Source organism: Saimiri boliviensis, chromosome 8 (assembly GCF_048565385.1).
Source record: "Saimiri boliviensis isolate mSaiBol1 chromosome 8, mSaiBol1.pri, whole genome shotgun sequence".
NCBI lineage: Eukaryota > Metazoa > Chordata > Mammalia > Primates > Cebidae > Saimiri > Saimiri boliviensis.
In genome coordinates this window covers 53,858,389-53,885,061 of record NC_133456.1, presented here as the reverse complement: position 1 = coordinate 53,885,061, position 26,673 = coordinate 53,858,389, and the positions used below count along the sequence as shown (strand labels likewise).

Sequence of the window (26,673 nt, the reverse complement as noted above, 5' to 3'; positions counted from 1 at the left end):
TGCTGCATTTGGGTCATATCACACTTTTTTTTTTTCCAGTTTATTGAACCTGCCATGTTCTTAATGATGTTATTCTCTGTCCTTGCTGCCTTGCCAAGTTTTACCCATCTTTCAGGCCTTAGACAAATATCATCTATGAAGTTATTTAAAAAACAACAAAAAACTCAAAACCAGGGTTGGGTGCCCCAATTGAACATTTCTGTACTTTCCCTCTCATTGCACTTACTGAACTTCCTAATTTCAGTAGGTCAGTAAGTGCCATGAGAAGTCCATGTAGTGCCATGAGAGCAAGGATCATACCTGTCTTGCTCCCTCACTGTATCTCAGAACCCATCAGAAGTGCTTTGTACATATTTGTCGACCATGTGGATGGGAGAGTGAATGCTTCAATAATCTTTGTATCATAGTAGAGGTACCACAAATGGCTTCTGGACTAGCTCCTCGACCAAATATTATTTAGGTTCGTTTGACCCTCTTCACCAGTAGGCATTGTCCTTAGACTGTCAAGCTCTGTTTAGTGTGTCTTTCACCCTTGACATCCAATAAGGCTCCTCATCGCCCTGATCCTTGATACCTAACCAGTCTCCTCTTTGAAATTTTTCATCCACTTCCTCACCCTGCCCATTGGCTATAAATCCCCCTTGCCCCTACTGTATTTAGAGTTGAGTTCTATCTCTCTCCCCAGTTGCAACAGTATTGAATGAAGTCTTCCTTGTCTATTTAACTTGGAGCAGAGCTCAGCTCTGTACTGAAATCTCTCCTCTACTGAACTCGCTTGAACAAAATCTGTCTTCCCATTTTTGACAAGTGTCTGGAGCACTCTGTCTTTAACAGTGTTCTGCTCCTTTGTGCTTGAGTCTCAACCCATGCACACAAGGAATGAGGATTCTTGAATGGTCTTGAGCTTCACCCCTTAAACCCACCTTGTAAAAACTTCAACTGGAGTAATTCAGTGTGAGAGAGAATTGACAGATATTTATTAGGTTGGTGCAAAAGTAATCGTGTTTTTTGCCATTACCTTTGCTTTAGCACGGCACTAATATTTTCAGTTTCATTTTCCACCATTGTTTTTTCTATTCTCCTGGGTCAGGCTGACAATCAGCAGTCTTGAGGATATGGAGATAAATAAAAATCTCAGTTCTCAGGCTGGAATTCTCCAACAGCAACTAATATGATTTCTATGATAACATGTTATTCCAGAGCTTTTGCATTATTACCAAACAGAAGGGTCTTTGAGTGCTTATGTGGTTTTTCCCAGATGTTTATAGCTGGTAGGTATTTCTGGGCTTCTCTGTCCTGAAGGATTTCCCATTCTGTGAGAATTTCATTGACACTTAAACAATGAGAGTGCTTCATTCTGTGTGTCTTTGAAGTAACACAGACAGCTCAAAATTGTTAAAATAAAGATCAGAGACAAGACTGGGCGGGGTGGCTCATGCCTACAATCCCAGATCTTTGGAAGGTTGAGATGGGAGGATCACTTGAGGCCAGGAGTTTGAGACTAAAGTGGGCAACATGGCAAGACCCCATCTGCACAAAAGATTTTAAAAAATAGCTATGGTAGCATGTTCCAGTAGTCCCAGTTATTCAGGAGGCTAAGATGGGAGGGTCCCTAGAGCCCAGGAGTTTGAGGTGACAGCTATAATCAAGCACACCACTGCACTTTAGCCTGGGTGGCAAAGCAAATACCCTGTCTTTAAAATACAGACAATATCATAATCAAGTTTGTTTTATGTGTGGCCTTAGGGTAGTTAAAAGCCATGTCATCCATTTCTAGCTTAATCTGAAAAGAGTTCCAGGAGCCAAAGAACCACAGTCCAATCCCAGGCGATGACCCCAGAGATTGGAAGTTATTTTCATTCTACATGTCTCCTCCCATCCTGGTTTCGGAGAAGGTGCTTGGTAGAGGGATATCTAGCAAGGATAGCTCATGAGTGATGAGCTACATTACTATGAAATTCATTGTCTTTGCAATTCTACACATGCTTTTCAGGGGAAATCAAAACTCTTTCCTTGAAGACCAAAGTATGAGAGAAATGGAAGATTTTTTTAGAAACCTCTCTGTGATTCTCCTTTTTCCATCTTTAATTGTTGTTATTGATTGTCATTAAGCCCCCAGAGGCCCCCACAGTACCTATGGCTTTTATTCTCTCAAAGAAAGAGATTGTGAGAAAGCAGCTAGTTCCAAGCATGTACAGGCTACTAGAGACGCAGCAGCCTTGAAACCAAATGAGCCCTTGTCTTTTTCCTGAGTTCTCTACCTCTCTGGGTGAGAAGTCCAGATATTGCCCCACTGCAGACTGAAAATCTATTTGAGGTCAAAGTACACCCTTAGGTTAAAAGGACAAGAAACTGGACTGAGGAGGAGATGAGGCTAGTGAAGTTTGTTTGAATATAAAAACTAAATCATTATGTTTTGAAATGACTATCTCATAAATAAAAATCTGCTTCCACAAATTGGCTGGCCTAGGTGAGGTCCCAGAATTAATAAGAAACAGAAGAGTCTTCGAATGCTCATGTGGTTCTTTGCCCAGACATTCACAGCTGGCAGGTGTTTCTGGGTTCTGAGCTTCTCTGTCTTGTTGGAGTTCCCATTCTGTGAGAAATTCATTGACCATTAAATAATGAGTGTGCTGCATTCTCTGTGTCTTTGAAGAAACACAAAGACACAGAGTGTCTTTGATCTTGAAGACTGTTTGTTTGCTAGTTCTGAGCTAAACTGGAATAAATGGAGTCTTAAATGGAGTCTGCATTTTCCCTTCCACCAATTCTGAAAACTAGCACAGTCTTTGTGATCAGACGTAGTTTACTTATCTACCACTAGAGTACGCCTGTGCTTTCTTTTTTTGGCATGTCATTGACCTGCATATAAGCAAATATGTTAATAGTCCCCTTTCTACCTTTTCTGTTTGAGGAGCACTCATTCATCCATCCATTTTTCTTTTCAATATTCACTAAGCACTTACTATATGTGAGGACTGTTCTAGGTGTTGAAGCTACTCTACAAGACAGGCAGGCTTTTGCTTTTAAAGATCTTACTGGTTAGCAGATGGCCACATGAATTGTTTGACCTTATCTTCATGTTCTTAATCTAAAAAGCACTGAGAATGTGTCAGCTTCCCCCGCCCCTCTTCTTCTACCTCCAAGGACATCATCTGCTTATCGACCTTTAGCCTTCTGTGTGCTTGGTTATACCACAGATTGCCACAGTCAAAGGCTGTGAAAAGGTGTAGAAGAGACAGATTCTTAAGTGATTAGAATTTGTCCACATTCATATTAGCACTTTGTTATAATTTTCTTTTTGAAAATATTAATTTGCATAAAAGAGTATCAGAATGGGAAGCGATTTTAGGGAACATCTGGTCACAGAGTCCCTTTTAACTAAGGAAGAATCTAAGAGCTAGAGAGGAGGTAGCAGATACACAGCTGGAAGTAAAAGCCATTCTAACCTTTGCATCAGTGTTTCTGCTGTGCCACCTGCCGTGTGTCAAGATCAGGAAGATGCTTTCACTTTCCCAGGGGCTCTTCTGCCTTCCTTTCCCTTCTTCCATGGTCTTCTTCCCAGCATTTGTACCTTGATGATGGAAAACCATGGGCTAGATTTTAAAACTCCGTTCCCTTCTCCCAAAGGAATAATTTTCTGGAAAACTAAACTAAATGACAGAGAGAAAGGGAATTGTTATATTGTTAGAGCACTAAGAAAACCCACAAAACTCTTCTTGATTCCTTTGAGCTCTGGAAATATGAAATGCTGCTGCCTCTTCCTCCTCCTCATTTTACATAATAAATTTATTGTAATTAAGTGTAAACTTTAAATAATGAGAGAGGCTCCTTTGGTGGTTTTATCTTTATGATACTCCTGGTATCATAAAGAAGCTCAACTGTAGTATGAAATAAGCCTGTGTTGCAATCCTAGATTTGACCTGCCACTTAATGCTCTGAGATCATGGATAGGACACTCAGCCTTCCCTAAATTTCACTCTCTTTTTGTAACATAGAGAATTATCAATCTCCTAAAGCTGTGTAGGGAATTAATAAAAGACCATACAGAGGGCCAGGAGCAGTGGCTCATGCCTGTAATCCCAGAATTTTGGGAGGCCAAGGCAGGTGGGTCACAAGGTCAGGAGTTTGAGACCAGCCTAGCCAATATGGTGAAACCCTGTATCTATTAAAAATACAAGAAAATTAGCCAGGCATGGTGGTACATGCCTGTAATCCCAGCAACTCAGGAGATGCTGAGGCAGGAGAATTGCTTGAACCTGGCAGGTGGAGGTTGCAGTGAGCCAAGATCACGCCACTGTACTCCAGCCTGGGTGACAGAGCTAGACTTCATCTCAAAAAAATTAAAAAATCAATAAAAAATAAAAGACTACATAACAATATTTGAATGCAGTAGATGTCCTATAAAGGGCAGCTATTAATAAAGAAAATGATGGTAACAATTTGTCTAGAATTAGGCAAGTTAGAATAGCTATCGCTAGGTACGCTCTGTGATCCTGAATAGGTACACTTTGTGCTTCTGAAATGTGTATATGTCTCCTGAAGTCCCACAGCAACTTCTGTAAGAAAACAAGTTCCTTTCTGATCTCAAAATTTCATATGAAAGAAAAACAACACGAGGCTCACTTAGAAAAGGTGGAGGACTTTGACAGAGCCACCCAGCTTGTAGTGGTATATCAGACTAGAGTTCAGGTCCTCTCTCTGGCCTACCTCTATAAATCAACAATTTCTCTAGGGGCATAGATCTCCTAGCTATACACTCTGAACACTCACTCAAAGTGGGAGAAATAAAGACCACAAATAGCCTCTAGTTAGTTACAGTTTGTGATTTGTTACCAAATAATTATGAAACAATTTAAATGGTCACTGTTCTTTAGATTTAGAGTTGTGAATAAGGTACCGAGAACTTGTAACAGGAATGTGTGGTATTCCTCAAGTGTGTGGGAATAGAAAACATTAAAAATTCCATTTTATACCATACCACCTCCTGCATTTTATTATTTAAAAATTGTGCCTCCTAAAGTATTAAAGAGAAATCAGAATCTATGTGGCCTAGACTGAAATTAGAGAAGGCTAGCACAACAAATCTCTCAGGTTTGAATTCCGTGGGTCCCTGTCCCCACTTGTTAATGGCCTGGCCCAGCCTTTTCTTATTCAGCAGAATGGTCTCCCCAAGAGATCTTCTTAGCTCTATCCATGAAGAGGTCAGCTGATGAACAGGATCGCTATTGGTTTTCTTCCAACCCTCTCCCCCTTTCTCACAAAAAACTATTAAAAGCACAAATCCTGATCTCAGAGTTGGATCCATTTTTAAATGCTAAAATGAAGAAAATTAGGGGTTCTTGGATTGGGTATGTTTTTATCATGCTCAAATTGCAAGCGTGCTGCAGCTCTTATATAGGAATATCTTGGCTATATTTAATCACAGGAAAACTTCCCAGGGAGACTCAGGTTAGCTTCTTTTGTACAATGACAGTACCCAGAAGGCTTCACTTGGAGTAGCAGACAAAATTATTCCTTCAGTACTCTTTTGCCAAGCCCATATCTGAGATGCAAATAACGTTGCCCTTCTAGTGCAAGTTATGGATTTTGTACTAGAGATTCTTATAATTTCCTCTATCAATCACTTCCTCTTCAGTTCCTCCCTTCCTTCTTTGAGAACCTGTCCACAGACTCTGTAAGAGTCAGTGCCCACAGTCCCTGCTGAGTGAGCGTGTCAGCCTCCTCCTTGACCTCAGACAATTAGATTACAAGTCATTACTTGAACTCAGCCAATCAATGTCTCTCTCCTGGGATGAGAATTGGGCCTTCTGAGATGCTACTGAGTGTCTGATGAGCATTTAAAGAGAAAAGTCAAGTCAGCAATGGGAACACTGTGTTTGGCTCTTGTGCCAAAGATCCAGAAATAATTGATTAGGAAATAGAGATAGAAGGAGAATACAGAATAATGACCACATCCAGAGAGAAACAGAGATTAGAAACCAATTCATTTGAGAGAAACTGAGAGTGAAGTCTCAATTTTGCTTTCTATTGCTGTTTTCAGTATTGTGTGAACATTCATTGCATTCTCTACCCTTTCAATCCATTACATGCACTGTACCTTGATAAATATAACCCTCTCTTTTTTCTTGTTTGTGTGTATATGTATATATGTGTAATTGGAATGGATTTTTTTCTTTTCAACCAAGGGATCTCAAGACAGTTTTGCATCACAGTCTCACTTGTGATGATCAGTAACATTTTCAAAATGGCAGCTTGGTTTTTAGAGTACAGCTCATGCTCCTGGACTAGAACCAAAAAGTAGATGGCCTATGTTCTAGTGTCTTAGCATCACACTCATTGATTTGTCTGCTGCTGATCCTTCAACATGTACATGTGCTCTTGCTGTTTGCATTCTTTGCATCAGGCTAAAATAGATTCTATAATTGATATCCCTCCCAGAAAATGTGACTTTCCATCTGGGATGGATTTTCAAAAATTCTTACTGGGAGCCCATAGAGTTGGAAGGACTCCAGGATTCTTCATCATACCATTGGTCAGGCTCTCTGGTTTCCTTCTCTGAAAGGTGTGAATATGACCTTTCCATTGGCCACCAAGGTTGCCATATTCAGCTACTTGCAACTGAGACACAAAGGGCTTTGAGGGAGAACAGCCCACAGACTTCTATTTGAGGAATGCCAAATGGTTCTCTAGGGCCCAGCTGGTACTGCTATCTGTTGCACAGTGCCTGAAATGTGCACAGCTATTTTTGGTGAGTTATAATATTATTGCTCACAAGTCTAATATTAAAGCAAAATTAACAATGCCCTTGGGGAAAGCAGGAAACTCTCAAATTTGCTTAGTTGTGTGATTCATGAAAATAAAAATCTTCATGTTTCAGTTTCCTTATCTATGAGATGGTAATAATAATATCTGTCTAAGAAGATGGTAATAATAATACCTATCTAAGAAGATTGTCATGGGTATTAAATGAGTTACTATTTTGAGTTACTATTTGGGACTCCCTGCAACAGTGCCTGACACATAGTATGAGCCCTGTGTTCATAAAAATAAAAAATAAAAAATAAAAAAAAATAAAAAAAACTTTTCTGTCACCCAACCTGAAACGGCTCAAAGCAAGAAGTCTTTGAAAACTGGACATACAACAAATTTTCTTAAATTCCTTTTTCTTCTTTTGTCAGATAAGTGAGTTTGAATGTTTTTGTTAAACACATCTGCCTCCCGTTAAAACAATGAGAGGATAAAGTCTGGGGCTTTCTTTTACGTGATCAGTAAGCTCTTGGATTTAGAATGTCTGAGGTTGGGAAGTAGGGAGGGCCAACGTGTTGGGTTCTGGTGGATCTGGAAAACCACAGGATGAAGCAACACTTCACCAGAGCAAGGCTGAAAGTTTCTCTCCACAAAGGATTTTCTTAATATAGGTTATGAGGCATGCAATGTTGGGCTGGGAAAAAAAAGAGAGGTCCGGGAGGGACATGGCAAGTAACAATAATTTTACAATGAATAAAGGTCTTTTTTTTCCCTAGTCTTTTTATTTCTTCCTTCAGCAAGATGTCCGTATCAGTTTGTCTGGGCTTCTGCTCCAAATTGGCCTCCCTCAGGACCTTGGCTAAAGGAACAGCCTCTATGGGGCATGTTGCCAGTTATCACAGCCCAGGGAAACAGGGCAGTGCATTGAGCCCAGGCTCTCAGAGCCTCCACCTGGAAGTGGCATATTTCACTTCAGCTCAAATGTCACTGGCCAAAGGAGGGACACACTCAACTGTAAGGAAGCAAAGAAGTACGGTCCTACCACACATTATAGAATAGCTCCACTAGACCATATTTACATACACGTTTTGCCAGCCATAAACTTGTGGAAGGTAAGGACTGTGACTCATTTCTCTTTATCTTTCTCTTGGCAACAGCCTGCAGTACCTGTTAGGTGACTGTCTGCCTGACTGTGGAGCTGCACACATGACTGTGACAAAATGGGAATCAAAGCCGGAAAACTATGTTTCCTCTTTCTCCTCCCCTTTTGGTACCTCTGCTTCTTCCAGGATTCTGACTCTGAAATTGATTGCCTGAATGACCCTGGACCATCATTTAGCTACTCAAAGCCTCAGTTTCTGCAGTCGGAGAGTGGAGACATTATTACTCCCATGTAAAGAGAGAGTAAGATGGCATCTCTGAAGGCCAGGTTGATTAAGTCTGTGGCTCTGGCTGTTGCCCAGTGCCTGCTCTGGGCACCTTGAGTGCTCATCGCCATATGCTGGGCTACCCTACTGAGGCCTGCTATTCTTAGGCAAGGTCCTATGTGAATAACAGTCTTTGTGAGAATCTTAAAGGTTCAGACATTGATATTCTCCCCCGCCACCCTCTCTCTCTCTCTCTCTCTCACTCTCTCTCTCTCTCTCTCTCTGTGTGTGTGTGTGTGTGTGTGTGTGTGTGTGTGTGTGTGTGTTTATGTGTAATTTAAACTCAGTAATATAAGATGTGGTCATGGGGGTCAGTGTGGGTCTCTGGGATATGACTACTTTTACATAATCCCAAGGAGTTGTTGGTTAAATTGTGGTCAGAGATTACAAGAATACTGGGTTTTATTTTTTTTGTTAAGTCAGATTTATTTAGGTATAATTCACATGCAGTACAATTCACTCTTTTTAGTGTGCAGTTCTATGAGTTTGACACATGCATGCAGTCATGTAACCAACACCTCACAATCAAAATAGAGAACATTTCCAGCCCCCTTAAAAGTCCTTGTGCCATTTTTGGACAGCCCCATTTCCCACCCATATCCCTGGCATCCATGGACCATTTTTTTTTGTTTTTTTGTTTTTGTTTGTTTGTTTGTTTGTTTTTGTTTTGCTTTTTATGGAATGTCAGCAAAGCTTCTCTGACCTTTGAACTCAGATCAGGTAGTAATCTCTTTTAGCATCCTATAGCCCTTATTTCAATTCTAATTATACTGTGTATGCAATTAATTAAACATTGTTTAATGTCCATCTCTTCTGCTACACTTCTGCAAGCATGCCTGAAGGAAGGAATTGTCTGGCCAATGCATTACTGTATCCTCAGCAGTACCATCAGGTAGATGCTCAACAAATGTTTAGTGAATAAATGAGTGACTCAGTGACTATAAGTAGAGTGCTCTAGGTCACCACTGACTCAGTAAAAGCAATTTAGTATTCAGTGGTGTCAAATCTATCATATTGTAAAGCACACAGAGACCTTATCATTCAAACATTCCTGAAGTGTATGCATAAATTTTTAGAGTTAGATTGGATTTGAATACCAGCAAGAACCATCCTAGGCAATTACAGATGCATGACCGATACAGTCATTTTAATAACTTAACACTGTCTTTTGCCATTATTTTATACAACATATTTAAAACTGTTGATTTCATAATTTTTATACTCCATATATTTTGTAACAGATCTGACATGAGAGTAATGCTTAAGAGAAAGATCATGAAGTCTTGAAAATCTAGCTTATTTTCTGTGTGCTCATCAAGTTCAGAAAGGATGTCTCTGTATTTTGGGTTGGTTTCTTGTCCCTATAAGAATAGGGAAATAAAACTCGAATTCATTGTATAGACTTTAGGTTTGCAGATCATAAACAATAATTAGATGAGATAACACATAACTTCAAACACCTCCCATAAGGCCCCACCTCCAATACTGGAGATCAAATTTCAACATGAAGATTGGAGGGGACAAACATCCAAATTATAGTAAGTAATAAATATGTTATTAACAATAATAATATATCACCTTGCCACCAGTCAAATACCATGTTAAATCTTTTTTATGTGTTATCTCATCTAATTATCACAGTGACCTTATTGAATATATACTACTGTTATCATCCTACAGATGCAGCATCAGAGACAGGTGATAATAAAGAAACTTGCCCCAAGCTGGGAAGCTTCTGGTGTGAAGCCAGGGTTTGTAGCCTCTCTACCTCTTGAAAGCCCATACTCTTAACTGCAAAGCTATTCTGCCTTTCTTTGAACAAAAATATTATTTTTTAAATTTTTGAATTCTTTGTGTTAGGGAAGGTATCCACTACGGGTTCACCATCTGAGACTTAAGATTATTCAAAAATATAGAATAAAATATGCTAAAAGAAAATATGCACTTTGGAAGATGATTCAGCATTTAGTTTGGTTATAAATAAAATGTATGTTCATAGTCTTCATAAATAGTCAGATTGAAGGAAAACATCTTAATAGTATATAAATGAAGAGATTTTTAGTTTCAAATCACAGCTTGTGAACTATCTTCCCCAGTGACCTTAACAATATTGAAGTCATTTGATTCACCATTATACTGAATCATATTTACATTTAGTTCCACCCTAAATTCTCACCCACATGCTAGGTGTACAAAGCCATCACAGCAATGACTAAGGCACTTTGGGAATGATGCTGCATTCCTCCTATAGACTTAGACCCATTCTAGTTTCTCAGTGCTGTTTCTCCTCAAGAGATTACCCTATCCATGCGGGCCAAGAGGAGCTCTCTACTCTCCCCCCTCCAAGAGAGCTGAATGCCACTTTGAAAGGGTCAAAATCCAAGACACAGTTAGATAAGACCACTTTACTAGCAGAATGGTACATTGTTTTCTCAGAGGTACCAGATAGGTATTGGTCTTGTTTATTTTTTTTTTCTGCATATTGTAAGAGCACACCATTTTCTGAGGTCCAGTCCTCCTAGGGCATGACCTGTCATCTTTTTGTATCTTCCCAGTAGCGCCTTTCAGTGCGTTGTTTTACTCTATCTGAATGGCTATAGGGTGCTAAGATCCTCAAAACCATCTTTAGCCTTATGGGAAAGGAGATATTCCCCTTAGAACTCAGGCCTTTGCTGAAAGAACCAGCTCAGTTTATCAGGGGACACCACATGGGGATTGAGGAAAAAACTCAGTTAGGAATGAAGTTGGCTCCTTAGCTTTGCCATTAACTCATGCACCTGTCCTAGGGGGGGGTCTCATGGAGTAGGGGTGGTTGGGCCAAGGCAGCATTCTGATAGACATTGTAGAGAATGCCCTGGGATGAACTGTCCCCTCAAGTCCCTGAAGTACAGCTCTGCATTCCTCTCAAGCAGAGAGCCGGATTGTACCGAGGCCTGGGTGTGACTGCTGCTAGAGAGATCCAGAAATTGACTGTACTTCTAGGGTTTAGCCTACACTGAGAGCTACGAGGCTGAGGGTGTCTTTCCTAATCATTGGTTTTTCATTCTTTTTCCCCTGGTGTTCTGAGAGGGGTGATGAGTTACATCAAGATGGTGCATCTACTAGTTCTTCATTTTCGTGCACCACTAGTTCTTCATGTTCGTATCTGTTGAAAGCTTGCTGAGGATTTGCCAGGCTACCAGGTAATGGGCCTCTATCTGGCATATGGGCCCCATTTCTTTTGGCCTTGGATGCAGGCAAATGGTATAGCATTTATTTACCCATCCTTTCTTTATAGACTCCCCAAAAGTTGTTATCTCTTGGTAAATTCTGTCTGATATTTGTCTGAAAAAGTAGCTTTTCTAAAAAAAAAAAATTCAGAAAAATACATGTTTAATCTAGAACACTTAGAAAAAGTATATTTAAAAAGAAGACTGTTACTGTAACCCCACTACTCAAAATAGCTAACCCTAATTAACATTTCTTTTTTTTCATTTGTCTGTGTATCACACTATATTCTCTCCCTTTTGGAATACTCACCCACTCACAGGAAGTTGTACCCTTGACCCAGCTCCCCCCAGTTATACATCTTGTATAACTGTAGTGCACTAAAACCATTTATAGGTGTGTAGGTATGTATATGTGTGCATAAATAGAATACTATCTTTTCAATATTTCAGAACAGACATAGGCACTTAGAGACTACCTCTATGTGCTTTCTTGCTCTACCTATCAATAAATATTGATAGTTTAGGCTGGTATGAGGCCCTCTTTTCCTCTTATACATTTTCCCTAGGCTGGGATTTTCCAAAGTATGAACATACACTCATGATAGAATGTAATGCCATTTTAGGTGATGTAAGAACAAATATTAAATAAGAATTGATAGTCATTGATTTTTTTCACTATTATCTTTTTCTCTCACCCACTGAATTTACATTAAGAATAATGATAAAGTGTCCTTATAAAAATTTACTTAACATGAAGGAAAAGTTCAAAGCAAATGATAACACAGGCTATAGGCAGATGTGGGGAAAATAGTGAATATGGTATTCAATGACTGAAGTTTGAGGAATACACCCTTAAGTGAGTCAGGTTACTCCCTTTAGGCCAGTGACCGATTATATAGGGCTGACTATCATTTCTATATTTTGAACACAGAATATGTTCAAATAGATATGAAATATCATTAGAATAGAGATTTTTTCTATTCTAACTTTTGAACTCATCTATCCCGTTGTTGTCTTTTTCTCCTCTTAAATATTTCATGGACATCTTAACATTGACACATCCTAATGGAACTCACCATCTCCTTCCTGCCCACATCCCACCTCAAATCTGCTCATTCTTTAGTCATTTTCTTCTCTAGGAATGGGAACACCACCATTCCTTTCATAAGTCACAAATTGGGTTGTCACCATTTGCTTTTCTGTCCTTAAACGCTCACAGTCAATTGTCAGATCTTGTTCATTCCACCTCCTAAACGTCTTTTCTATTTGTGTACTTCTCTCCATCTTCACCACCGTAGTCTAAGCCATCACTATCTTTCTCTTGGATTACCTCCCCACAGTTAGTTACTCCCTTTTTTCCTATTCTACCCCCAACCCCAGTCTGTTCTCTGTACTACAGCTGCTGTAATTTCTTAGACCTGGACTTAGAAACTATTCCTGGCTTCCTCTTGCCCTTGGACTATGCTTCTATAAGATTTGGCTTCTCCTCACCTCCCCAGCCTCACCTCTAACCACTTCCCACTTACCTTCCCATCTTTTCTCACCAAATGGCCCTCCAGATCTCTGCTTGGAATGCCATCATTCTCACTTCCCTTTGCCTAGCTGCCTCCTGCTCACTCTTCAGATCTCAGCTCTACCTTGGTTTTCCAGGAGCCGGATTTTTACTACCTACCTGAAGATAGTTCCTCATTTTACTCTCACTGAATGCTCTACGCTTTCACATCCTTTGACTATTTCTAATTACTTTTTTAGCATGTTTCTTTCCCCTGCTGGGTTGCTGTCTTCTTCACTGCATTAACTCCATTATAGCTCATTGACTGGCATTAAGGTAAGTGTTCGATAAACATTCGTTGTTTAAGACAACATGACGGCGGCCTGGAGCTGGAGTTATTCACTCGTTGGGTCAGCTGTGAGGATTCCTCTTTCTTTACGGAAGTTAATTCTCTCACCTCTGTGAAATTCCTAAATTGGGTTTGCAGCAAATTTTTGGCAGTAGCTTTTTCAAGTTTACTATCAGAGTCAGAAGAGTTTCTGAAAATCAGAGCAGTGGTGGCAATGGCTTTTTCCAGATCTGAGCACTTCCTCAGAGCTAGGAGAGAAGAAATGTGCAGCAAAGTATCCTGAGTCAGAAGTAACCCTTCCCCAGACCTGCTGTTGTATCTTTCAAGGAAACTGTAGGGAACCTTCCAAATCTTGGCCCTTTACCTCCTGTCTGGGAGCAGGATGTGGGAGTTTCTGATGCTCCATCTTTAAACAGTGGAGAACAAAAGTTCCCTTAATAGCAATTAGAATTAGTAGAGTTAGAAATGAGATTTACCACCTGGTTGCCATGTGACCTTAGAAGAGTACCTCAGGCTCTAAGCTTTGGTTTTCTGATCTGTGATTTCACCCAGTTATTCAACAAATATTGATAGAGCACCTACTATGGATGAGGCTCAGTCTTTGGTATTAAGGATACCTCACTGAATAAAATGAAATTCTGCTCTTGTGGAATTTATATTCTGTGTCAGACACAGCATCACTTCATGTCAGTATGATAAAGGAGAATGAATTACAAACAAGCTCTTTGATATAATGATGGATAAGGGTTCTCTTTGACTTGTGGCCTAAAACAGGGTGATCTCCCAGCTGGTTTCTCTCAGGTAAGCTCCTTGATAGGGCAATCCTAATTCATTTCTTTGTAGCATGTTGCAGTGAACACAGGGAAATGTACAAGGTACCATGAAGAAAATTTATATGCTCTGTGTTCTTTTATTCACTAGTATATCCCCCAGTGTAGAACTTACAACACTTTACAGGTATTATATGTTCATCTGTCCCTTCCTTAACTAGAAAGCAGTCTCCATGGGCCAGGGATCAGACCCTTTTTCTTATTCCCAGTGACTAGCACAAATGTCGGCTAAATTGTAGGTGCTAATAAATGCTGTTGAATGAGTGAATAAGAAGAAAATAAAAACAAACTCTCCCAGTTTTCAGCCCAGGAAATGTGCAATAATTACAGGTTCAAAGAATGAGGTTCAGTCAGAATAATATGATTTTAGTATTGAGCACTTACTACCTGGTATTTCCTTAAGGTACATAGCACACAGAAGGAACGAAACCATATGTGGCCAAGCGCAGTGTCTCATGCTTATGATCCCAGCACGTTGGGAGGCTGAGATGGGACTATCGCTTGAGGTCAGGAGTTCAAGACTAGCGTGATCAGCATAGTAAGACCCTTGTCTCTATTTTTTTTTAATTAAAAAAACCCAGATATGGTCTCTGCTGTCATAGATCTTATAATCTAGTGAAGAAATTAATCATAAGAGTATTGTATATGTATACACATTTACTTATTTTTTCATGTTGTTTGTCCCCATAGTCCTGGGGTGTAAAGCAGCAAGTGACATGAACTTTGTTTACAACTTGTGATGTATGAGGCAAGGAAGGTATAGAGACAGGAAAATAATTACGGAGTAGGTCTGGAAGGAAAACTACTTAGATAGGTGGTCTGGAAGGCTTCCACGAGTAGACTAATATTTAAGCTAAGAATTATAAGATGAGGAGGAGCCAGCTATGAAAAGGGTGAGGGTCAGGATAAGATTAGGAATTTGCTGAACGTTCCAGGCTGGGGAAGCCAGGTACGTGAAGGCTCATGTCAGAAGGAAACTGTCATATTTGGCAGATTTTTGAAGGAAGATAGCTGTGACTAGGGTCTATGGGCTGGAAGGGTATGTGTAGGCAAAAGCTAGATTATGCAGTACTTCCAGGCCACGTATAAATGAATCAGGATTTTCTTCAAAGTGGAAAGAGAAGGCATTAAAGCATTTTAAGCATCTAATTTTTCAGTTAAAGGTGAGGAGGAGGGACAAGAGTTCAGACAGATGGGTGAAAGGAGGGAGTGTGTGGGTCTTCTCAGTTTTTATTGTATCTCTGAGCAGTGCCCAGGTTATATATTTAGTTAAATAAAGTTAACATTGCTAAGAAGTGGCAATGAAAGTATTTAAAATCTTTGACTTCAACATCTGTAGAAAGACCAGCCACTTAGGAGTATCTTCTTACAAGGGCACCACCATGTTGATTGTGGAATCCAGACATTTTTCATCCTTCTGATGAAGTTCAGCTCTGACTGCACTCTGAATGGGAACTCCATCTGGTCTAGCCAGCTTCCCATTCTTTTCTCCATTTCTTTTAAAAACCAGCATACCTTTCCCCTGACTATAAAATAGCATATGCCCATGGTAAAAACAGAGATAGAAAATATTAAAAATAAAAGATAACAAGGAACTCTGGTTATTCTAATAACACTGATGGTATTTTGTGAGGCTTTTTAGTTTCCTGTTTTTATGGTTGGATTCTTCTCTTAATAAACCGAGCATGTTTTTGCTTAATTCTTTTGCTGTCTGCCTTGCAGAGTTGGAAACTGGTATGTAAAAGCATATTGTAAAGGGCTAAGTGCAACTGAAAACACAAGAGACAGCTGTTTCTCTTTTGGCATCTTTTACTGGCTCTCTTGCCTCTGGAATGGGGGTTCAGGGAAGGGCATTAAACCAGGCTGGCTTCTCCTGCCCTCTTTGTTATTCCCTAGCTCACTGTCTGTGCTTTAATAATACTAAACTGTGTGTAGTCCCTATATACTCTATCCATTCAACAAGCATTTATTGGCAAGTATTTGTTACCAGGCTCTGTGATAGTTCTGGGGCGTAGAGCAGCAAGCAGCATCGAAAGAACAAACCGTGACTTTTTGGAGCTTGTGTTCTGGTGGGCAATAATATACAACTCACACTCTACGTGCCAGCCACTCCTCCATGGGATGAGTGCACGTGATTCCACTCACTACATTCAGATGTTAGTCCGACGAGGTAGGTCTTAGTATCAACCCCACTCTATTGATGAAGAAACAGAGATGCTGAGAGGCTAAGTACAATGGCTTGCTCAAGGTAACACACCCCTCTGGTTTCACTCTAGGATCCACATTGCCTCTAGGTATTGTTTTTTCAGGAAGCATATTTTGCAGGACTCTTTCCCAAACTCCCAGATGGTGCTACATGTCCTTCCTTTGTGCTGCTATAATTCTTAAACATGACCTTTCATAATCTTCACACTGAAACACTGTCGAAACTATCTTCTACATCAGTGCTTCCCTCTCTACCAAAAATAATTTGAGCCACAATCATAATTTTAAAATTTCTGATAAATAGCCACGTTAAAGAAGTAAAAAGAAACAGGTACAAGTTAATTTTAAATACCTATTTGATTGAAGCCGATATAATAAAATATTTTCATTTCAACATGTCATCAATATAAATAAATTATTGAGATAGTTTATATTTTTTCTCTACTAAGTCTCTTAAGTCTTACACATCTCAGTTCAAATTAAGCAAATTTCAGGTGCTCAGTATCTACATGTGGCTGGTGGCTGCTATACAGTACACCACGCCAGAGTGTATCTTCTTTGTGGACAGTTACTGCATCCAGTTACTGCCTCTTGTTTATCTTTGCATTCATTCCCAGGCCTTGGCCTCTTGTCGACCTCAGTATACATGTGCTAAATTGGGCTGATGTGAACTTCAGAACAATCCTCTGCCTCTTTTTCCTTACCTGCTCTGTAATGTGGAACACTAAATCTCCTAATTCCTTCACTATCAGTTCAAATTGAATGGTGTCATAGAAATACCAGTCTCAATACAGCAAGATGTAAGAATCACCTCATTTTACAACTTGTCCTAATATCAGTTGTTTTTGTGAATGATGTGAAGACCTACAGGAGAGAGGTTGTTTGCTGAAGCTCACATAGGTAGTATATGTCAGAACTAAAAATGAGGTCCCTGCTGTCTACGCTTTAGGCTAGTAATTTTCCCAGTACTTCTCTAATTTTCTCACTGCAAAAATACCCTGGGTGTTAGAGGCAAATATGTAATCACCCTGCATTCCCAAGCCTCATGAGATCAGGGGCATAGGCCCAAATAGCCAGTTAGAAAATGTAGGTTTGTATTGACTTCTACAGCATGACCTATCCATGTCTGATTTTGATGAATAACATTTAGAATTCCTTCCCACTAAATAAAATACATTCTGGGGAGATGAGTCATGTTTATCCTGTGATTTTTTTTTAAGGCATAGGAATAAATGTGGTTCAGTGGTCCGATGTAAGGAGTCTGGTGCTGGGAATGGTGTGTACGTGGGCAGGGGTGGGTGTGCAGTAGGGTTGACAGAGTTACAATCTCAAGCTCCCAGAAGGAGAAGTTATGTTAGATGGGACAAGTTTCAGAAGTGCCTGAAACTGTGTAAATTGTTGAAACATAAATCACAGGTCTTCTTTGTTGTAATAATATAAAAATAGTTCCATAAAGATGGAGATTTAGTTAAATAAAAGTACAGAGTCTATTTTGGAGAGTTTGACTAGCCATCTAGGAGGAAAAAATCTACAATGTAGTAATGTCCAGCTGTTCTTGTTATTCTATAAACATGTGAAGTCTTATATTTTTTAACAAAATAATGATCCAAGTATATGAGCATTTTTTTCTTATGTTGTTATTTCCATGGCAATGTTGTTAGTCCTAAAGTTATTTTAGCTATGCAGTTGAATTCCAAGGGCAAATATTTACTTTGAGAGGTGGCCACACTGTGTTTCCACTCAGTCAACAGAGGCAATTGGGGATTGATTGCATTCTGAATTGCAATGAACATTCATGAGTCAGATACTCATGGTCCTACTCGAGACATTCTGAAGATGCTGCCTGTGGAGATGCAACTGGATATGGTGGGAAGAACACTGAATTAGGAGTCAGGGGATCCATGGTCTCATCTCAGCTCTGTCTTTAATGAGCTGTATGATTGCAGGCAAGCTAATTCCTACTCCTGGACCTTAGTTCCCACATCTTTAAAAAGAACATTATGAATGTTTGATTTATTCAAAAGTTCCCGTATATCTCTGGCCTTCTTTGATGTCCTATTTTTTTTTTAATACTTGACATGCCATCTTGGTAGAGGAGAAAAATGTGCATCTCAGTCATCTGTGCCTTACCTTTTATTGAAGCCAGTTGTTTGGATACTGAAATGCTGCCAACAAAATGAAAGAAACATAATGATTCTGGGAGTTGGGGTATTGATAGGAGAATGTAAAGCAGAGGAATACAATGATTTAAAATTATTTCTTTTGGTAAATATTCTCTGAGCATTTTAGTGGAGCAGTCATCTGTCTTCCAAAATCTTTTCTTCCTTTGCCACATAGGAAAGAAATGCCTGCACATGGCTGGTCAGCTAGCTACATAGTTCAGTCTTCCTTATAGTTAGGCAGACACGTGACTAAGTTCCTACAGATGAAAAGGAGCAGAAGAGAAGTGAACACCTTCCACGTAAGCTCCTCCATTCTCTTTCCCATTCGAGCTGACTAAGGTGGAAATGATCAGGAAGACTTTAGAAGCTACATGATGATCAGCCTGTGTCTCACGTGACTGCATAGAGTAAAACTGCCACAGACCTGGAACCCCCACTCTGGAGTGTCACATGACAAAGAAAAAAGAACTTTGTGTTCTGTAAAATGCTCAGACTTTGAAATCTTTTTTATTCCAGCAACTTAGCCTTCCTAACTAAGAGCCTGGTCATTATGCTGAGGTGTGGGATGCATGAGTGATAGAGACATTCCTACCCTCTTGGGACTTAGTCTAGAAAAGAAGACAGTTACTAGGCAGGTAACTTGATAAAAAGTGATGGCAGAGCACATAGAGAGGTGAAGAGGCACTAACCTAGTTTACAGTCAGGGTAATGGCATTCTGCCTGAGCATAACAAATCAGCAGTGAAGAAGAAGAGTGTTCCATGCAGAGGGAGCTTATGTGCTGAGGCCTGATGTGGCAGAAATCACGGTATGATTGAAGAACCAGAGGAGGTATAGTGTGGGTGAAACCTAGAGAAAGAAGGAGACGTGTTAAAGGGCCAGGCAAGGCCAGGGCATGTGGAATCTTGGAGGCTTTATTAAGGATACCAGTTATTATCCTAAGGGCGAGGGGAATCATGTGATCAGATTTGCATTTTAGGAAATTATTTCATGACTATATCAGAAGTAGATTGAAAAGGGGCCAGATTGGAGGCAGGAAGTTGTATCTTGCTCCCTTATTAACAGCAAATCAAAGTTTGCTTGACATTTCAACCCCTAATGGCTGGAGTGTTTTTTCAAGAAAGCCAATAAGAATAACAGAATTTGATAATATCTTAGATAATTCCTTAAAAGGAACTTTTGGGTTCAGGATCTGGTTTTGGCATTAACTAGTTGAGGGATCATTGTCTTTGGGAGTCCTCATTTTTTTCACTTGTAACATTACAAAGCTGGACCCTGTTTTATCTTGAACCTTCATGGTCTTCTCGGTGAGCACCTCCTGCTCTTCTACAACCTCTGCGCCATTATTATTTCCTTTATAAAATGAAGGACATTTCATTTTGCACAATGTGCACTTGTAACATATATTTCTTTCTATTGCCGTAATTGAGAAACAAGAGCTATGCAGTTCATCTCCATATCTCCTTCCCCTGGCCTTGCAGAGCACCAGCACTTGCTAGGTGTCCACAGAAAGTTTTTGGAATTAAAGCCAGTCTCCTAAATGAAATTACATGAGAAAGAACATTTTTCATTTATTAAACCTAACTACACATTTGAATTATATAAAACAATTTCTCTCTGTCATGGATAATTTGAGAGAATATGCCACACAGTTAAAGTCATTACCGATTTTGATTTACAAATGTTTCTCAAGAGGCAATAAAAGATATTTGTGTTAATTGCACCATCTTTTCAGTTTGCAGTCAAGGTTGCACGTTTGTTGTCTTTGTTTTTCCAAGTGAATTTAAAGCTGGATTGGGGTAGGTAATAGGCACCAAACTGGTAATAACTTGGCTATAAAGCTGTTGACATAAACTCTTTGGAAATATATCTGCAAACTTAAATGAAACTCAGTAAAAGACAGCCAAGTGCCACTGACCTTTGGCATTTTCCTAGGTGCTAAGGTGAATGTCGGGGCTGCAGAAGGATTGGGATCCCCTTCCAAGTAGAGAGCTTTGTCCTCGGTAGTGTGTATATGGCCACTCACTGTCTTGTCTTCTGTTTTGTGTCAGTCCTTCCTAAGCAACAGTCACTTGCCCACTGTTACTATTGTCATTCACTCCATGACAACTATACAGTTGCATGTCTAGAAGAACTTTTCCACAATGTCATTGTATGTAGACATCAAATCATTCGATAAATATTTTCATACTTACTGTGAGCCAGGCACTGCACAAGGTGCTTGGGAAGTAACAGTGAGCAAAATCAGACACAGAACCTGGTCTCAAGAAGTTTAGTGGGAATGGTGGATATTAAGTAATTGCATAAAAAGTCATACCTGTGAACAATACTATTCAAGGCAGATGCCATGAGATTGACATCAGAGAGGCATCCCTGGGGAAGTGATCCTTGATGATGAGTAGGTGTTAACTAGGTGCAAGGGTGAATATTGTAGGCAGAAGGAATGAGTGGGAGGGAATGTGGTGATCAGAAGGGACTGAAAGAAGGCCGGTGTGACTGAACCAAAGAGATCAAGGCGGCATATGTCTCAAGCTGAGGCTGAAGAGCAGGCTTGGTGGCCAGGCCATGCAGGAACTCGTAGGTCACTGCAGGGGCTCTTTCTGTATGTCAAAAGAATAGGAAACCATTTGTGTATTTTAAGCAAGGAGGTTAATGAAGTTAAATTTACATTTTTGAGAGATGACTCCAGCTTCAATGTGAATAATGGTTTAGAGAGGTGGACAGAGTAAATGCATGAAGGCCCATAGGAAGGCTATTTCACTTGTGGTAGCTTAGGACGCTTTCTGTAAAAACGAGAGGATGTATCAGCTCAGGCGAATGAATCTGGTTCAGGGAAGACATGTTAAACAATTGCATGAGTCACTGGTGAGCTGATGGGTGAGAGGAGCTAGAATTCTCAAGAAAAGCTAAGAATAATCACTATTCAGGCTACAATAGGCTCTAAGGGCCCTGTTACCTTATTGCTGCTTCACTGGTCACTGCTCCATCATCAGATGACCATGTGTGTCACTCTCTCATTGCCTACTTCTCTTTATGAGTTTTCTTTTTTCTCTTCCCTCTACCTCTTCACTAATTTCCTCAGCATTTTAAATTCAAATTTGGGGTGCAGGAGAGAGTTTATTTGGCCTTACTAATTGCCATTGCTCATACTGGTCAGAGTTTTAGTGCCAGTTCACCCTGTAGGTTGTCAGTTACCCCATGCAGTTATCTCCTGTGGGTCACATGATGCTCCTGAGCCAATGTCACTGCTCAAGTTAAACCCTTAGAAATGGCTTCCTCAGAAGGGAGGTCTGAGTAGGTTTCCCAAAATCTGGATTTTCAACAAACACTTTAAGTGATACTTATGTTGACTACATTGCAGAATTGTTGTCAGTGGTTAACAACAGGCTTTGGAGTGGAAAGAGCTGGGTTTTAATTTTGACTCTGACACTCCCTAGTTGTGTTACTTGGAATAAGATCCTTAAAACTGCGACGTTGGCTTTCTCATCCGTAAAATACTTTCCTCATGGAATTTTTGTCAAGGCTGGATGAGTTTGTGTTTTGGGGCACTCAGGACAGTGAGAAGAAATCAATAACAGTCAAAGAGAAGATTATGTTCAATATGATGATATCAGAGACATTCACAGAAGGATGTGCAGTGAGCAAGGTCAGGAAACTATGCAGAGGTGCTGCAGCATCCAGAGATTAGCAACAGTGGGAAGCTGTTACCACCCTTAGTTCTAAGGGGCAAGGAGAGCAAATATTGCAGAGTTGAGTGAGAGCTAAATTCTTGGAGCAGATTCACTTGACAGCAGCTGTGAATAAAGGGAGGTAGCTACTCTTAGAAATGCAAGCAAAGCAGGGAGGAAGGGCAAAGAAATACCCCATACTTTGGTCTCCAGCCTTTGCCTCCAGTTGACTAAGCCAATCAGGAAAATGGCAGTAAGGGAGCCTGGAAGGTGGGGTCTATAGGAATCATCCTTTGGGGACATAGACAAGGGCAGAGAATGGAATGGGAGGAAGGGTTGAACAAATGGGCAAGAAACAGCATGGTGGTGATAATGATGATGATAATGATGATAGAAGCAAACTACTGGGAATCTGAGATTTACTGATTATCTTTCTCTTGTCAGCATTAAATTAAAGGTGGCATTCTCGGAAAGACATAGCAGTTTTTGCAGACATTTCAAGTGAAAATGCACCTTTTTTTTCCCTACATCAAAATCGCATCTCATCAAACATTCAGACTGTTTACACACAGTATCAAACTATCTGGGCAAAACATTATTTTAAAAATCCCTCAGTCAACCTGGCCCTTTGGCAATGTGAGGGCAGGGCTTGAGTGTACTGAATAGGTATCCATTTGGGAAAGGAAATGTGCTGATGGCAGCAGGGGTTTGACAAACGACTCCATGTGTGGATTTATTGACAAGCACACGAGACCACCGACTTGAAGATTGCAACAGTGGAGCTCTTGTCTGTGGGCTCGGCAGGCTGCAGACAGTGCCAGATTAACACAGCATTAATGGTGCTTGAAATTTGGTAAACTATTGGAGTGAGAAAAAAAATGCCATCACAGAGAAAAGTGCTTCTTACCAGGTTTACTGTTTGTACTTGAATCCGCCAACTTACTTTCTATTCAGTAAAAATCAAATAGCAGGTAATAGGAGTGAGAGTCTAAAAGACTTGCCTTTGATGATTTGGCTTGTGTTTTTGTTTGTTTGTTTGTTTGTTTTCTGGTGCTAAGTTTTTCATTGAGGGTTCTGGAAACAGTAATTTCATGAATTGTGTTTATGGGAGTGTCAGAACCACTGGAATGAATGCAAAAATTTTCATGTTATGGGCATTTTCCTGGCTGAAAGGACTGCAAGGTTCTCCAAGTGGTTATAACTTCTGAAGAGTCATTGCTGGAGGCAAATGCCACCAGGTTGGTCATGATGTTGCCTTTTTGGAAAGAACTGCCCCCCTGCCCAAGCCTCACTCTAAGAGAAATAGTGTGTGGACCCTTAGTTTCATAGTCAGTTAATATGTTTAAATATATTATTGTTATATTTATAGAATATTGTTTAACAATGCATAATTGTTAAAATTTATGCATTGAGTAATTGATATTGTGTGAGATGTTTGATAAATATTTCTTTTTATTCTCAACCATTAGAAATAAGATTTGTCATCATTTGCAAATGATGAAAATGAAGTGTGGAGGAGTTAAATTACTTGTCCAAAATCCTCTGGCCAATTAATGGATAAGCCTCAATTCAAATCAAAGGCTGTGGGGTTTCAAACCTGATGCTATTTATTTTACATCATTTTACCTCTTACTGCACTCTTTGATCATGAAAATTAAAGCCACAGCTCTTGTTTCCTAAGCTGACAAATCATAATTCTCTGTTGGTCTCATGAGAACTAACCAGAATTTTTCTAGCTCAAATTAGCCTCTTCTCCCCTAAATATCCTTGAAACATGTTTTACATTTATTTGACTTCTCTTATCATTGCATTATGTTTATAATTAGTTATTATTTACCTTCTCTCCTCACTAGATTGAGAACATTAATAATAGTAACAATAATAATAATAAATAGCATTGATTTAAAACCTGTGCACCATACATTGCTCACATGTATCCTCTCATTAAATTCTCAGGACGCTTTTTTGGTGGGCACTATTGTGATTGTTTGCGTTGTATATATAGATGCCTTACACAGATTAGGAGACCTGGGTTTGCCCAAGAACACATAGCTACTAAGACTTAGAATTTAAGCACAGGTCTTTCTGAGTCCAAGAATCAACCTGTTAATCACTATCTTCTCATCAAGGATCATGGCTTAATCATTTTTGTATCTTCTGCTCAGGGTCTAGCATCATGAAGTGATTAAGTAATCAGACATTTGTTGAGTACAGTGTGACCTAGAACCTAGAGTGTGATAGTCACTGGGGAAGTTGGGCTTGTGTCTGGTGCCGGGACATATTAATATCTAGTGTCCCTGCTCTCTCCCTGCTTTCAGAGGAATCTGACAATGAAATGGAATCCCCAAGGAGAGGGTGTCATGCCCACTAAAGGAAAAGATGCCAAGGGTGAGGGGTGTGTTTTGCACATAGCAGACCTTCAAAAAATATTCATTTGAGTATATCGTAGATTATGTATCCATTCTTCTGATGATACATGTTGGGTTTATTTTCAGTGTTGAATCATTATGGATAAGGGTTCTATGGACATCTTTCTACATGTGTTTTTGTGTACCTAATCACTCATTTCTTTTGCATATATATCTAGAAATGGAAGTGTTGGATTCTGTTTAATTTTTTCAGAAACTGACAAAGTTTTCCAAAGGAGTGTTTCATTTTACACTTCTACCACTAATGCAGTGATGTATAATAGCTCCAGTTACTCACATCTTCACCAACATTTGGCATTGCCAGCCCTTTTAAACTCTATTCATTCTGGCATTACAGTGTGGTTTTAATTTGCATTTACTTAACAACAAATGAGTACCTTGTCATATGCTTACTGGCTGTGTGGTTATCTTTTTTTGGAACACTACTCAGCAATAAAAAAGAACAAACTACAAGTACATACAACAACATGAATAAACTGTAAAACCATTATCCTGAGTAAAGAAGCCAGGCACAAAAAGGAATATGTTGTATGATCCTATTTTAAATAAAGTTTAAGCAAAATAAAAACTAATTTATGGTGGTAAAAGTTAAAATGCTGGTTACCTCTGGAAGGAACATCCATTGTGAAGTAGCACGGGAGGACTTTCTGGGATAGCAAAAATGTTTTATATTTTGATCTGGGAGGTGGTCACATGGATGTATCTATAAGTAAACACAATTTACTTCAGTAAAGTTTATTAAAACTTTTCCATGTGAATTCATTTAAGAATGAAGTTAAGAAAGCTGGAATCACCCCAGATTGAGGTCACTACCAAATGCCACTGTGGTTCCCCAGCCAAGGGGAAAGTACAGCTCTGCTCACTGCCCACTAGTGATCTGATCTTGTCTTTGAATCCCACCCTTTTTTCCACAAGGCAAAAGTTAGTTGCAGGAACTTGCTTTTCCAACTAAATATGTCCTCCATTCTATTAGTAAATGTACTCCTTTCCTTTCCAGCAGAATCTTGGTAGGAATAACTTTGTCGAACTCTTTAATTTTGTTGCCATAAACTCAGCTGAGTAAACTACAAAGTTGGGCTCAGGGCATTTGGGTGATTTGTACTGATGCTTTTAAAGGTCTAATTTAATTCTGTTCTATAGCCAGTTTTTTTGCTTTTTCTGCAGTAGAAGACGACCAGAAACTTACTTTCCTATCTGCTGGGACAGTATCTTATGTAGCCAAGCAATCGCAGTCTCACATTTAGATTGAAGCAACAGTGTAGCAACTGGCACCACACTTCTCTGGTACTCCCTTCTCACTTTATCGTCCTTGCCAAGGTGGGAAGCTGGTGCAAAAGGGCAATGAGAGCTACTTACACAACAACAACAACAAAAATAGCTGGGCGTGGTAGCAAGTGTCTGTAATCCCAGCTACTTTAGGAGGTTGAGGCAGGAGAATCGCTTGAACCCAGGAGTTGGAGGTTGCAGTGAGCTGAGATTGCACAATTGCACTCCAGCCTGGGTGACAAGAGTGAAACTGTGTCTCAAAAAAAAAAAAAAATAGCAGTATGCCTCATGTTGACCCTCCTCGCCCACCTCTACTTCTCCTTAAACTCTGGCAACCACTAATCTGTTCTCCATTTCTATGACCGTGATATTTCAAAAATGTTATATAGATGGAATAAAGCAATATGTAACTTTCGGGGTTGGATTTTTTTTTATTCACAGGATTCTCTGGAGATTCACCTAGGTTGTTGAACATTTGTTATTTGTTGTTGCTGGGTAGAGTTCCATAGCATGTATGCACCACTATTTGACTAACCCATTGAAGAACCTCTTAAGTTGTTACCAGTTTTAAGTTATGAATAAAGTGCTACAAATATTAATGTAAGGTTTTTGTGTGACTTTTGGTTTTCATTTCTCTGAGACAAATGCTCAGAAGTGCAATTATTGAATTGTATGCTAGTTGTACATGTAGCTTTGTAAGAAACTAGCATCAACTTTTCCAGATTGGTTGTGCCACTTTACATCACCACTAGCAATATATGAGTGATTCAATTTCCTGGGATCTTTGCCTGCATTTGGTGTTATTGTTATTTTCTATTTTAATTATTCTGATAGCTATGCAGTGATATTTCACTTTGGTTTTAATATGCATTTCTCTAATTACTAAA

The 26,673-nt window shown here is 39.6% G+C and overlaps 1 protein-coding gene across 1 annotated transcript in view; it reads right to left on the bottom strand.

Annotated features, from left to right (window-relative positions):
- Positions 1–9,178: 9,178 nt before the first annotated feature.
- The window catches only part of SNTN (sentan, cilia apical structure protein), a 35,144-nt gene continuing 17,649 nt past the window's right edge, over positions 9,179–26,673 (bottom strand). Inside the window, exons 4-8 of the mRNA XM_074405316.1 lie at positions 20,342–20,460; positions 18,393–18,427; positions 15,428–15,583; positions 13,336–13,558; positions 9,179–9,538 (exon numbers count right to left, since the gene is read on the bottom strand). Coding sequence (XP_074261417.1) covers positions 9,320–9,538; positions 13,336–13,558; positions 15,428–15,583; positions 18,393–18,427; positions 20,342–20,460 — 752 coding nt within the window. The 3' untranslated portion in view covers positions 9,179–9,319. The remainder of the gene's footprint in view (positions 9,539–13,335; positions 13,559–15,427; positions 15,584–18,392; positions 18,428–20,341; positions 20,461–26,673) is intronic.